The sequence below is a fragment of the Marmota marmota genome, unplaced genomic scaffold (assembly GCF_001458135.2).
Source record: "Marmota marmota marmota unplaced genomic scaffold, marMar, whole genome shotgun sequence".
NCBI lineage: Eukaryota > Metazoa > Chordata > Mammalia > Rodentia > Sciuridae > Marmota > Marmota marmota.
In genome coordinates this window covers 9,289,164-9,302,680 of record NW_026000119.1, presented here as the reverse complement: position 1 = coordinate 9,302,680, position 13,517 = coordinate 9,289,164, and the positions used below count along the sequence as shown (strand labels likewise).

The 13,517-nt window shown below is 39.0% G+C and overlaps 1 protein-coding gene across 1 annotated transcript in view; it reads right to left on the bottom strand.

Annotated features, from left to right (window-relative positions):
* Positions 1-1,316: 1,316 nt before the first annotated feature.
* Positions 1,317-13,517, bottom strand: part of Ppef2 (protein phosphatase with EF-hand domain 2) — a 33,562-nt gene continuing 21,361 nt past the window's right edge. Inside the window, exons 11-16 of the mRNA XM_015499192.2 lie at positions 12,427-12,612; positions 11,047-11,189; positions 7,375-7,481; positions 6,263-6,426; positions 5,081-5,168; positions 1,317-1,799 (exon numbers count right to left, since the gene is read on the bottom strand). Of these exons, the coding sequence (XP_015354678.1) occupies positions 1,594-1,799; positions 5,081-5,168; positions 6,263-6,426; positions 7,375-7,481; positions 11,047-11,189; positions 12,427-12,612 (894 nt within the window). The 3' untranslated portion in view covers positions 1,317-1,593. The remainder of the gene's footprint in view (positions 1,800-5,080; positions 5,169-6,262; positions 6,427-7,374; positions 7,482-11,046; positions 11,190-12,426; positions 12,613-13,517) is intronic.

The following is a 13,517-nucleotide window of genomic DNA, read 5'->3' as shown; positions in this document are numbered from 1 at the left end:
GGGGAGGATAATGATATATTCCCTCCATTCCTTGGATATAACTGGAAAGAAGCTTGGGTGGAGTCAGGAATCATGGGTTCCAGTTCTGGCTGTGTCATTAACTGGGTCACATATCCTGCAAGCTTTCCACACCTCGATTTCCTTAGTTCAGAAATAAAACAAGGTAGGGGAGAGAGTTTGGGATACTCATCAATGAAGTACATATTAAAACACAACAGAAATGCTAAGATACTGTCTACTCGGATGTGGACTAGACCTTGCACCATTGCTCTCCTAGTGCCCAGGTCTGGCCTTGGGCTGAAACTTACACCATCAGCTTTCCTGGTTCTCCAGCTACCAAATGCAGATCTCCGGACTTTTCAGCCTCCATAACCACAGAAGACAGTTCTTTAATTTTTATCTGTATCTATATGTAAATCTGTATCTATCCTATATATCTATTAGTTCTGTTTCTCTAGAGCACCCAGAATAAATACAACACCATTTAACAAAATGATCCCATTCCTGAGATTTTATCCTAAGAAAATGCATCTTTCAAAAGATTTTTATAAAACAAGCTATATACACAAAGTTATTAACCACAGTGTTATTTATAATAATGACAAACTAGAGACAATACACATGTTTAACAATTGGGGAGAGGCTATTAGATCACAGTGCATCCATTTGAAAGAAAATTACACAACCACTGAACTAATAATTATGAAGACTGTAACAACATGGGAAAATATTTACAATTAGTGTAAACTTATGAAAATGCAGAACATAAAATTTTATAAGCACATTAATTATAACAAGTAAAAAAGAGTAAGTAGTAAAAACATCCATGCATATAATTTGGAGGGGGCGGGTACCGGGGATTAAACTCAGGGACACTCGACCGCTGAGCCACATCCCAGCCTTATTTTGTATTTTATTTAGAGTCTGGGTCTCACTGAGTTGCTTAGTGCCTCACTTTTGCTGAGACTGGCTTTGAACTCGCAATCCTCCTGCCTCAGCCTTCCAAGCTGCTAGGATTACAGGTGTGTGCCACCACGCCCAGCTGCATATAATTCTTAATAACTTTCCTTTACCAGTGTGACATTTTTAAACAAAAGGTGGAAAAATGAAAGCAACAAGGGGGTTGAATTATCAGTGGTTCTTTTTTTTTAATATTTATTTTTTAGCTTTTTAGGTGGACACCATATCTTTATTTTTATGTGATGCTGAGGATCAAACTCAGTGCCTCATGCATGCTGGGTGAGCACTCTACCATGGAGCCCCAGCCCCAGCTCTATCAGTGGTTCTTAACTGGAGTACACATGAAAATTATTTATTCTACTTTGTGAAGATTCTGAGATCAGGCTGAGGCAACTATATACTTATTATACACACACACATACACACACACACACACACCATACCTACCCCTCCACACACAAACACACAGGTGATTCTGATGCATATTGGTAGGCAAATTCTCAGCATGAAGTTCCACAAATCTATGCACAGCAAAAAGCTGGGCATTACCTAGAAGGCACTGAGGGCAATAAAGTCCAACAGTTCTCAAGGGGCACCTGAACTACTGCAGCCACTGTCATTAGCATTTGTGGACTATGGGCAGTCTGCGGCTTGGCCCTCTGAGGAGGATTGCTCCACAAGGCGAAAGGCCTCCAGGAACTCATTGATGTCGATGTGGCCATCCTTGTTGAAATCAATGCTCCGGGCAAGGTCACAGATGCAGTCATCTGTGATGTCGATGTTCATGTGAGAGCTGAATAGCTTCCATGTCTGCCTGAACTCATCCAGGGAGATGAACCCTTATCAGAGGGAAGAAATCACTTCAGTGAGTCAATCAGCGTTCATTTCCTCTGACATTCCTGCAAGGACACTTGCTCCCCTACTGTTAATCCAAAACATCCAAGGCCTTGTACCTAGTGTAAACTCTCCCAAGGGGATCACAAGAAACCACGTATCAGGAGGGGTTCTCAACAGGGAGAAATTTTGCTTCCCACCAGGGACATGTGGCAATGTCTGGAGACAATTTTATTGTCACAACCAAGGTAAGAGTGGGGTGCTACTGGTATCTAGTAGATAAAACCCAGGGATGTTGCTAAACATCCTACAACACACAAGATGAACTCCTCCAAAAAGACTTATCCAGTCCAAAACATCAATAGTACCATTACAGAGAAACCCTGCATCAAATCATCCCAAATATATACTAATTTATGTTTCGTAAAAAGAGCCCTTAAAGCTAGGTATGGTGGTGCATGTCTATAATCCCAGTGGCTCTAGAGACTGAGGCAGTAGGATCACAAGTTCAAAGCCAGCCTCAGTAACTTAATGGGGCCCTAAGCAACTCAGAGACACCCTGTCTCAAGACAAAAAGGGTTGGGGATGTGGCTCAGTGGTTAAACACCCCTAGAATCAATCCCAGGTACCACCAAAAAAAAAAAAAAAAAGCACTTAAACTGGGCATGGTGGCCCACATCTGTAGTCCCAGCTACAGGGGAGGTTGAGGAAGGAGGATCACTTGAGCTCAGGAGTTCAAGATCAGCTTGTGCAAAATAAAGTGATCCTGTCAAAATAAAGGAGCTAGGTGTAGTGGCACATACCTATAATCCCAACTGCTCAGCAGGCTGAGAGGCAGGAGGATCACAAATTCAAGGCCAGCCTCAGCAATTTAGTAAGATCTTGTCTTAAAATAAAAAACCAAAAAGGTCTGGGGGATCTAGCCCAGTGATAGAGCACCTCTGGGTTCCCCAGTACCAAAAAAAAAAAAAAAAAAGAGGAGGGGGAAATAAAGACTTTGGATCCATATATCATACATCTACAGTTGACTGGTTTGTTGTTGTTTTTACAGGGATCACATGTTAGGCAAGTGTTCTACCACTAAGCATATTACCAGACCATGTCAATTCCACCCACCACCCTCCAGTACTAGAGGATTGAACCCAGGGCCCTTACCACTGAGCTATATTCTAAACCTTTTTCAAATTTTAATTTGAGACAGGGTCTCACTAAACTGCCCTTGTTGGCCTTGAGGCTTGTGATCCTTCTGCCTCAGCCTCCCAAGGAGCTGTGATTACAGACCTAAGCCACTATGCTGGGCTTGATTGATATTTTATAAGGGTTCCAAGATCATTTGATGGGGAAAAAAATCACTTTTTCAACAATGATGGGGACATAATTATGTATCTACAAGCGAAAGAATAATGTTAGGCCCTACCTCACTATACACAAGAGTCAACTCAATATGGACTCAAATGTAAGATCCCAAACTATAAAACTCTTAAAACACTGTTGTAAATATTTGTGACCTTGGATTATGAAAAATTTCTTAGCTATGACACCAAAAGCACAAGAAAACAAAAGAAAAAAAGAGACAAACTAGATGTTTTCAAAATTCAAAACTTTTGTGCATCAAAGGACATAACCAAGAAAATGAAAAGACAATATACAAAATCAGAGTACATACTCACAGAGCATATATCTAATAATGCCCTAGCATCCAGAATACATAAATAACTCCTATAACTCAAAGAAGACAAATAACCCAATTAAAAATTTGTCTATTCAAGTAATTTGAATAGACATTTCTCCAAAGGAGATAGACAAATGGCCAATAATCATATAAAAAGATGTTCAACATCACTGATTATTAAGAAAATGCAATTAAAACCATATGTAATTCTTCAAATCAATCAGGGTGACCATAGTAAAAATGTAAAAGACAAAAATGAAAAATAATGCATGTTGGAGAGGATGTAGAGAATTGGAACTCTCATACACTCCTGGTAGGGATATAAAATGGTACAGCCATTTTACACTCTTGTGGAAAAAAGGTTTTGGCAGTCCTCAAAAATTTAAAAATAGAATTGCCAGGTGACCAGATGATTGCACTCCAAGGTCCAAGAGAACTAAAAATACATTCACATAAACAGTTATACATGAATGTTTGTATCAGTATTATTCATAATAGCCAAAAAGGGGAAATAATCCAAATGTCTATAAACTGATAACTGAATAAACAAGTTGTGGTATATCCAAATATAAAAAAGGAACTGATACTGCTTCAACATGTATGAACCTTGAAAACATCATGGTAAATGAAAGAACTCATTTATCATACTAATAGCTATATATATGATTCCATTTTTAATAAATGTCCAGAATAAACAAGTCCCTAAAGACAGAAAGTAGACTAATGGCTACCAGGGAATGGGGGACAAGGGATAGAGTGGGAAGTGACTGCTAATGGCTACAGGGTTTCTTTTGGGGGTGATGAAAATGTTCTAAAATTAAATAGTGGTGATGGTTACAAAACCTAGTGAATATACTAGAAACCATGGAACTGTGCCCTTTAAATGAATAATATGGCATGTGAACTATACTTAAAAAAAAAAGTAATGGTATGGTAAAGTCTTTGAACCATTGGGGGATCAGGGTGAAGGTTCTAGGCACTCTTCATTACTTTGTGGCAATCTTCAATGGAACTATAAAAGACATCACATTATGGGGCTGCGGTTGTAGCTCAGCAGCAGAATGCTCATCTAGCACATGCAAGGCCTTGGGTTCGATCCTCAGAACCACATAAAAATAAATAAATTAAATAAAGATATTGTGTCCAACTACATCTAAAAAAATAAATATATTTTTTTAAAAAGATATCACATCTTCTAGTAACTTCTTCCTATGAGAAACTCTCATTCAGTTTGTCTTCATTCTACTCTGCTCCATTCTTTTTTAAATGAGCTCCCCTACCCTCTCTCCCTCTCTCCCTCTCCCTCTCTATCAATCTCTCTCTTCTTTTCTTTCTCCTTCCTCCTTCCTAGGACTCACTATGCTGTCCAGACTAGTCCTGAACTCCTGGGCTCAAGCAATCTTCCTGCCTCAGCCTCCCAAATAGCTACATAGTCTTCTTGTATTGCTCAAGTACTTTTCTAGAGTCTATCATTTATAAACATTAATACTACTTACCTTACTCCCAAAATGTTTGAGTGGAGATGAATCAGGAATGAATTAGGAAGGAGACTAAAAGGTTCAAGGTAAAATACTGGTGGTACATCAAAAGTGGAAGAATAATGAGGGTTTTTACCTGAGTGATCACTGTCTATGATCCTAAAAATAGTCTCCAGGTTGGATCGGTTTCGATACAGGGTTTCCAGCAAACTTGACTGTATATTCTGTAAGAAAAAAACTCATTTCCCTCTATGTCTTATGTTTTAGCTTGTCCTGATATATAATTAACACACAATAAACTCTGACAATTGCACACTCTTGCAAAAACCTAAAGATTTTTATCATTGCACCACTCCCTTAACCCCATTCAGCCTTCCAAATAATCTAGTGGTTAAGAAGCACATAGCCCATTATGACAATGTTCTAAAATTGGCTGTAGGATTGTTTCACAGATTTTCAAATGCAGTCCACCGTCCATATTCAATCATCGGCCTCCATGAATTCAACCAACCAGAGATCAAAAATACTGGGGGAAAACTGTGCCTGTACTGAACACGTACAAACTGTCATTATTCTCTATACAATATAGCAAGTTTTCACATTAGGCTAGAGATGACTGAAAATATACAGGAAGATGTTCATAGGTTATGTGCAAGTAGTACACCATTTCATATGGGGTACTTGAGTATCCACAGATTTGGGGATCCACAGGGGATCCTGGAACTAAATCCCTACAGATACTGAGGGATGATTCTGTATAATTCAAAACCACTGAATTATGTACTCTGAGTGGATGATTAACATCATGTGCAAATTCTATTATGATAAAGCTGTTTTAAAAATAATACCTCACCTACTTTATATAGTCATCAAAGATTCATCGACTAAATACTTTTTTAAATGGGGGAAGCAGCATAGTATTGAGGAAACAGAACGGATCTTCAAGTCCATGAGTTTGTTTTTGTTTTGTTTTGGTGCTGGGGACCAAACCCAGGGCTTTGGGCAGGCTAAGTACCTGCTCTACCACAGCTACAACCGTGGTCAGACCCAAGTTTGAGTCCCAGTTTACAAATTCTATGACCCAAGGCCAATACTTAACCTCTGTGCTTCAGTAGGTCTTCATAGATCTAATAGAGCTGATAATACCTACCTCTTGGCTGGTTCTGAGGATTAACAGACAATATATGTAAACCACTTAACACAAAGCAACAGAAATGCAGCAAATGCTTGTTCTTATTTCTCATCCATCCTGCCTTTTTGGTTCTAGATGGTTGTTTCTGTCCACGATACACTCTCATCCACATTATCCCATGATTACCTCACGGCTCAGCTGTTCTTTGGCCAAGTCCTTCAACCAGGACCTGTACTCCAGTGTATTGTCCATTGAGTTGTTCACCAGCTGTGGCCTCAGCATCCGCCATGGCAATCCCAGATGCAACACGGACTCCACGGCTGCCGCCCAGTCAGTCAGAGTGATTAAACCTACAGGAAAAAGCTAACTTATTGACTTGTCACCTGGAAGTCTCGTTTCCCAACCAATGTACATACATTATCATCCTGACATTCTCGTACTACCTGTAAGTAACTGAAATAATGGGTATTGTCAGTGTTTGTTGTTGGTTGTGTCAGTGCTGGCTGGAAACCAGACTTGCCTGAGAAAACATAGGATGGCCAGTAAAATTTGAATTTCATGCAGACAACAAACTCTAAGTATGAGCCAAATATTGCGTAAATTATTTCTTGACTATTTGCCTAAAATTTAAACTTTATGCATCCTAAATTTTCACTTATTAAATCTGGCAACACAACCAGAAGCTATATTATCTCTTAAAACAATATCATAAAACATTGACCATATACAGCATTAATTGTTAAAAAATTCAAATCTCTTGATTTCTTAGAATATAGCATTCACCCAAATTCTTGGGAGGCTACAATATGTGTAGATGAAAAGATACAAATCTATAAATGTTACTGTTATTTTTGATAGAGATGTGATTAATCAAATTTGGGTAGATAGTCCACTGAGTTGAACAAAGACAAAATTTCTAGCTTGGAAAACAGAACATGGAACAGATAAGCACAGATTCAACAAGAAGAAGACGGCAAGTCATTGACCTTTTGCTAGTCTTGGACACACTCTTGTAATTTCTTCCACTCTGTTTTTTTTTTTATTCTGGCCTTCTTCCCTTGACCCTATTTATTTTCATCATCTTCATCTCTATTGGGCCACGTTCATATTGTATTAAAAATTTAGAACTTAAAAATTTGGAAAAAATAAATGAGACACTAAGTTGAATGAGAGGAAGAAGCAGTCAAGGGTAGTTCAGGTCTTTCAGTCAGTCAACATGTAACTTATTTGCTATCTATTGTGAGACAGATTTTTCTGGCTGGGTTCCTTCCTCCATGAAGCTCCTACTTTATTCTTACCAGTTTTATCTGCATCGTGCTTCTTAAATTCATGAAGGAGGTCTGAGGAATGAGCAAATAGCTTTTCCCGCAGAGCTCTCAGAGCTGATTCCTCTACTCTGCTAATCCTGGGACAGAAGATGAAGACAAATATTTTTAAAAGTTGGTATAGAAAAAAATAGTTACAGGTTTTACTACATTTCTCCTTTATCTTAATATTGTAACCTCCCAAGGGCTCAGGTATGAGGTTCTTTCGTTTTTCGTTTTGTTTTCTGGTACTGGGGATTGAACACAGAGGTCCTCTACCATTGAGCTACATACTCAGCCCCTTTTGAGACAGGGTCTTGCTAAGTTGCCCACACTAGCCTTGAGCTTGTGATCCTCCTGCTTCAGCCTCCCAAATCACTGGGATTACAGGAGCTGTTTTTGAGGGAAGAACTCCTTCTTTTATTTCTTCCCACTACTTCCTATTCTTCCCGTTGTACACAAATAGGGTCAGTTTGGGAACCTATTTGTGTACAACGGGAAAGAGTGGGGAGACTGCTGTCCTTCCCAGTTTAGGACAGTGGTTGGATCCATTCTGGAGAAAGATCACCTCCGTGGTAAAGTTGTCTAACAAGCCTCTGCCACGGTTTCTCCATCTGTAAAACAGGCCTAAGTACAGTACCTATCCATAGAATCACTGAGAAGATTAAATGAGAAAATTCATGAATAGCACTAAATCCCGGCCCATCAAAATAACTCAACAAATGGTAGTCATTATAATCTTCATGTTCACCTTATATTTTATTATGATAAGCAGTCAGAAGGCAAGATTTATGAATAATAAAATAACACTAATTTAGCTTTCTCATTCTTATTGAGTCAATAGAATATTGCTGGGCAGCATATTTGGCCCAAAGTAAGTGCTCAATAGACATTTACAGTTGAATGAATAAGAATATAAGAAGAAATAAAAATTAAATGCACTTTATTTGTAGCGTCTCATTGAGGGACAGCCAGTCTACAAATAATAACCAGCTTATCTATCTTTTTAAGTGCCAAAGTTTAAAAAAAAACCATTTAATCATGTTTAATGAAAATGTTCATTGTAATTTAAGATAATTAACAGTTGGTAAATGGCCTTTATAGATCCTTAAAAAAATGTGAACCACCTGAAACTCATTCCAAATTTCATGGGTATGTGAGCATATGCACTTTAACTGGAGCATGTTTATTGTTTTATCAGAGGCTGATAGAAGTGGGACCGCTAAAAAGTTTAAGAACCACTAGTTATGTAAGGCAATTAAACTGCTTCCTGGAAACTGTAAACGATAGTCATCAATACCTATTCAGGGATGGAGTATATGGCAATGCCCTTAAGAACTATCTGGGTGTACAAGGCTCTCTGTCCCTGCCATCAGGCAGCATGGATGAAGCCCTTGTGAACTCTACATGGATTCTCTTATTAATCCTTCCACACCCACTGATGTAGGGCACAATCATTATGCCATCTTGACAGCTGGACTCCGGGCTGGGTATGCCATAATCATGAGAAGTGGATTTAAACAAAAAGTAAATGAGTTCTGAATGAGGGTTTCTCTAAGAAAAGCAAGTGAGACTTTATGGACATTGAGATATCCATTACAGCTGCTCAGATATTTCTCTCTAAATTTTAAGTTAACCACCGTGCTCCAGAGAGTTGGTGTCATTGGGTAAGTAACTTCTGGGAAAATCAGGTGATGTTGCATTTATTTAATGCAATCAATGAGTATTTCAAAGAGTTCTTTGTCTGCCTTATTAAAACGCACTACTTATAGGATTCCTTGCAGTGACTCTTATGGTGACAACACCTAAGGAATCATGGTGTTCTAGTGCTGGGGCTCACCCCTGGAGATGATGATTTGGTAGGGGTGGATGAAGCTCAGGTTGCTGATTTTTTATAAAGCTCCACAGAAAATTTTTCTGCACAGTACATTTGATTCTCACTTGATCAGTTTAGATTTTTATATATCAAATCAATTCTCTAAACAGTAGCCCATGCCTATAGTCCCAGCAATTCAGGAGGCTGAGGCAGGAGGAATGAGATAGAGTCGGCCTCAGCAACTTGGCAACACTCTGTCTCAAAAAAATAATAATTTATTTTTAAACACCACTTCCTTTTCTTTAATTAGTACATTATATTTATACACTATAGTGGGGTTCACTGTGGCATATTCATATTTGCTCATAATTTCTTCCCTAATATTTCCCCTTTCTCTTTCCTCTGCCCACCCCCTCGATCCACTTCCTCAACCTTGCTGTTCGCCGTTCTGTTTTTGAAGCACTTCCCTTTATGTGAGGCTGTTCCAGTGCTGGGGCCCATCTGTATTTAATAACACAAGGCTTATTTTAAATAATCCAATTTTACAGCACTCATGGAAGGTAAATGCTAAATATTAATGTGTTCTCTATCCACTTGATTTATGCGAATTTTGTCCATTTTGATTTTTAATTTAGTTAGGCTGAATAATTAAAGAAGCTTGTTTGGGAGACTAAAATTGTACCTACTAGCATCTTATATACTCCAAGGCCCTCTGCTCTGTGGGAGGCAATGCTGCATAGTCATTAAACATGTGGTTTCTGAAACAAGACTGCCTGGGTCACTACTGGCCCACTGATTTAACCTCTTTTCCTTAGTGATCTCATCTGTCAAACTGAAATTAATCAAAATATCTACTTCATAAGTTTACTGTGAGAAAATATACATAAACTCTTTATAATACTTAACAGGCAGTAAGTTCTCATCTAAGGCTACCATCCAGAATCATCTCAATAGACGGCATTTAGTAACATTACATACTTCCTTGCAAGAAAGAAAGGATATCTTTAACAAATATGTGCACTGAAATCTATCTGCCAAATCCCCAGATAATGAAAGAACATTTGTTGTGGCTTACTGGGGGAGGGGGAATAACCCAAACCTTTATGGATGAGAGAAACTGAAGAATAACCTTAGCAAGACTTAGTGGCCTAATATATGGACTTACTCAAGATGTACCCATTGAGAATTTCTGCAGAAAGCAAACTGATTGCTCCCATGAATGGTGGGTAGATATGGATACTAAGAGTATATGGAGGAGAAGGAGGAAACCTGCTGTGGTTTGGATATGGTTTGTCCCCTAAAGGTTCATGGGTTAGAGGCCTGGTCCTCAGTGTGTTAGTGGGACCTTGGGGAAGTGGGGCTTTGTGCAGGTTCTTAGGTCATTGGAGGAATGCCCTTGGAAGGGATAAAGGAAGTTTTCATTGAGTCCTTGAGTTAATTCTTATGAGAGGGTTGTTATAAAAGAAGCAAAGCTGGCTCCTCCCTCTTCCTCTGGTTTCCTGTCTTGATTTGTGATCTTTCATTCCTCATTTTCGCCATGATACCTTCTATTATTATACCCTTACTAGAGGCTGAACCATTGGGGCTGCCTGATCTTAGACTTTCAGCTATTAACTATGTGTTAACAAACCGATTTTCAAAAATCTCTCACCTCAGGTACTTCATTATAGAAACAAAAAATGGAGTTCTATAAGACCCTGGCTATAATGTCTACTCTACAGCTGTATGCTGACATAGCTAAATTCTGAATTCTCACATTGAATTTGGATAAATGTAATTGCATTTGGCATCTCAAAGTTCTCTAAACACTGCATTTTTTTTTCTGAAAACCATTCATTGAAATGTCTTGCCTTTGCCTCATGGTGAGCATGTGGGTTGCCTTGTTAGCTTGATACTGCACAATATATGGGCTCAGGGATGGCCCCAGTTTGACATAGGCCCCTCTGTTACTGCCAACTTCATAGTAGTTGGAGGCAGAAAAGATGGTTAACACCTGAATCAAAACAGAAGAGAGATAGCATTCATGTTCATTGAAGAACCCTCAACCTCAAACCCATATGGCCAACCCAATGTCAGGGCTGCTGTTCCTTTTTGCACTGGTCTATGAACCTTTTCTTTTCCTTTCTTCTTTTCTTCTTTCCTTCGTTCTTCTTTTTTAACGAGGGCATGAATTGTGACTCAAGTCATAGATACTTGAATTTCAAAAGGAGGCCTATAACATGTTTTCACATTTTTGCTCCAAATAAAAATGGCATGGTTCCGAGAAAACCAGTCATTTGTTTTAATTTAAGGGCAGGTTTGGTCTGATGAGCTGGAATGGCCATGAAAAAACTAGCAGGCAAATGAGTTTATGAAATTGTCGTGCTGCCTCAAAGCTATACAGATTTCTGTGCCTCCTCTGAGATTCTCTGTGAAAGAGATTTCCATTGTCGATACCTTGGAAGTTGCTAGACATGGTATCTCTTCCTGGAGATTTACAATGAATATAGGAAATCAAAGGCTCTCAGAAGTCTTGCAACAAAGAAACTCATATGTAACCGTTTAAGCAAACATTTCTTCCATTAGTTGATCTCTCACACACCCCTTGCCATGGAAATGTCTTATTCTCCTATAAAGTTAGTATTCCCAGGAAGACAGAATCCCATTCTAGTGGCATTGTGTTAGAAAAATATTATAGGATTTGGAAATACCCAAAGATGTTAGGATATTCATTCTACTCCTGAGAAAACAAATGATCCTGAATCCCCACCTGGAATAGTGCAGAAATCTAATTACCCTGTTAGGTTGCTTGAGACATATGACAGTAAGCTTTAAAGAATAAAGATGGGAAGTTGGGCATTGTGGCTTATTCCTGTAACCCCAGATACCTGTGAGGCTAAGGCAGGAGGATCCCAAGTTCAAGGCCAGTATGGACAACTTAGGAAAACCGTGTCTCAAATTAAAAGAAAAAAAGAAAAGAAAAAATTAAAAAAAGAAAGTGTTTGAAATGTAGCTCAGTGTGTGCAAGGTCCTGAGTTCAATCCCTAGTATCATTTAAAAAAAAAGAATAAGAATAAGAAAAAAGAAAGTAAAGAAAAAGAGGCTATAAAAGTCATGGATAAATGACTATAAAGGGCCCAGTTGCTTTGAGCAAGTTGGCAACAAGTGCACTTCACAGTCCAGGCCTAGGAGGAGCTCTTGGGACGCTTTTGTGACACACAAACCAGCACTGCTGCAGTGGGTTCACCTACTTTGCGGTTGTGGCAGAACTCGTAGCCTTCAGGTTTGCATTCATGGGAACGGATCAGAAACTGCAGGTTGTATTTCTGTAACAACTGTTCTGTCACATCAGGCCCAAAGTAACAGCCTCCTCCTCTAACGGTGTTTGCTTTGCAGCCCTCCTGCATCATGGGATCACTCCACAGGATGTCGACAACCTGGGAAGACCAAGAGACAGGTATTCATTCAGAGTCATTCACATGAAAGCAGAAGGAGGAGGTTGCCAGTCTCATCCTAATCAGGTGAAATAATTGAGTATATTTCAGTTGTTTATCCCAAATGTACTTCTAAGTATAAAACTGCAAGCTGGAGTGCAGTGGCGTATGCCTGTAATCCCAGCAGTTTGGGAGGCTGAGGCAGGAGGATCACGAGTTTAAAGCCAGCCTCAGCAACTTAGCAAGGCCCTAAGCAACTCAGTAAGACTCTGTCTCTAACTAAAATATATTTTTAAAAAGGCTGGGGATGTGGCTCAGTGTTTGAGTGGCCCTGGGTTCAATCCCCAGTACCCAAAACAAAAACCAAACAAACAAAAAAATAAAAAATAAAACCTGAATGTGATTTACAAGTACTTGCACATTATTATTGAGTCATGTTTTGCAAAAGGAAAGGCCTGAATTTTAATATTTCAATTCTAAATTAGTATTGAAGCCCAGATGGATGTCTGGGAGAATGTTCCTAAACTCACCCTCTCTCTCTCTCTCTCTGTGGTTTCTAGCTTCAAGAGTCAGCTGCAACCCCTCCTCTTTCTCACCACCCTTCCTCCAATCAATCAGCCAGTTCTGCTAATTTTACATCTTAATTCTGAATTCTTTTCTTTACTGGGTGAACCATATAAAATGGTAGGTTTTGTAGGTAAAATAATGATTAAATACTAGCAAGTTCATGTAGTTCAGTAACACTACTGTCCAAGATCACCACCATCATCTCCTACAATATTTCCTTCCTTCCTTCCTTCCTTCCTGCCTGCCTTCCAGTTCGAGGCACGGCCTTGCACATGCTAGGCAAGCACTCTACCACTGAGCTACAACAGTCTTTTTTTTTTTTTTTTTTTTTTTTTTAAAGG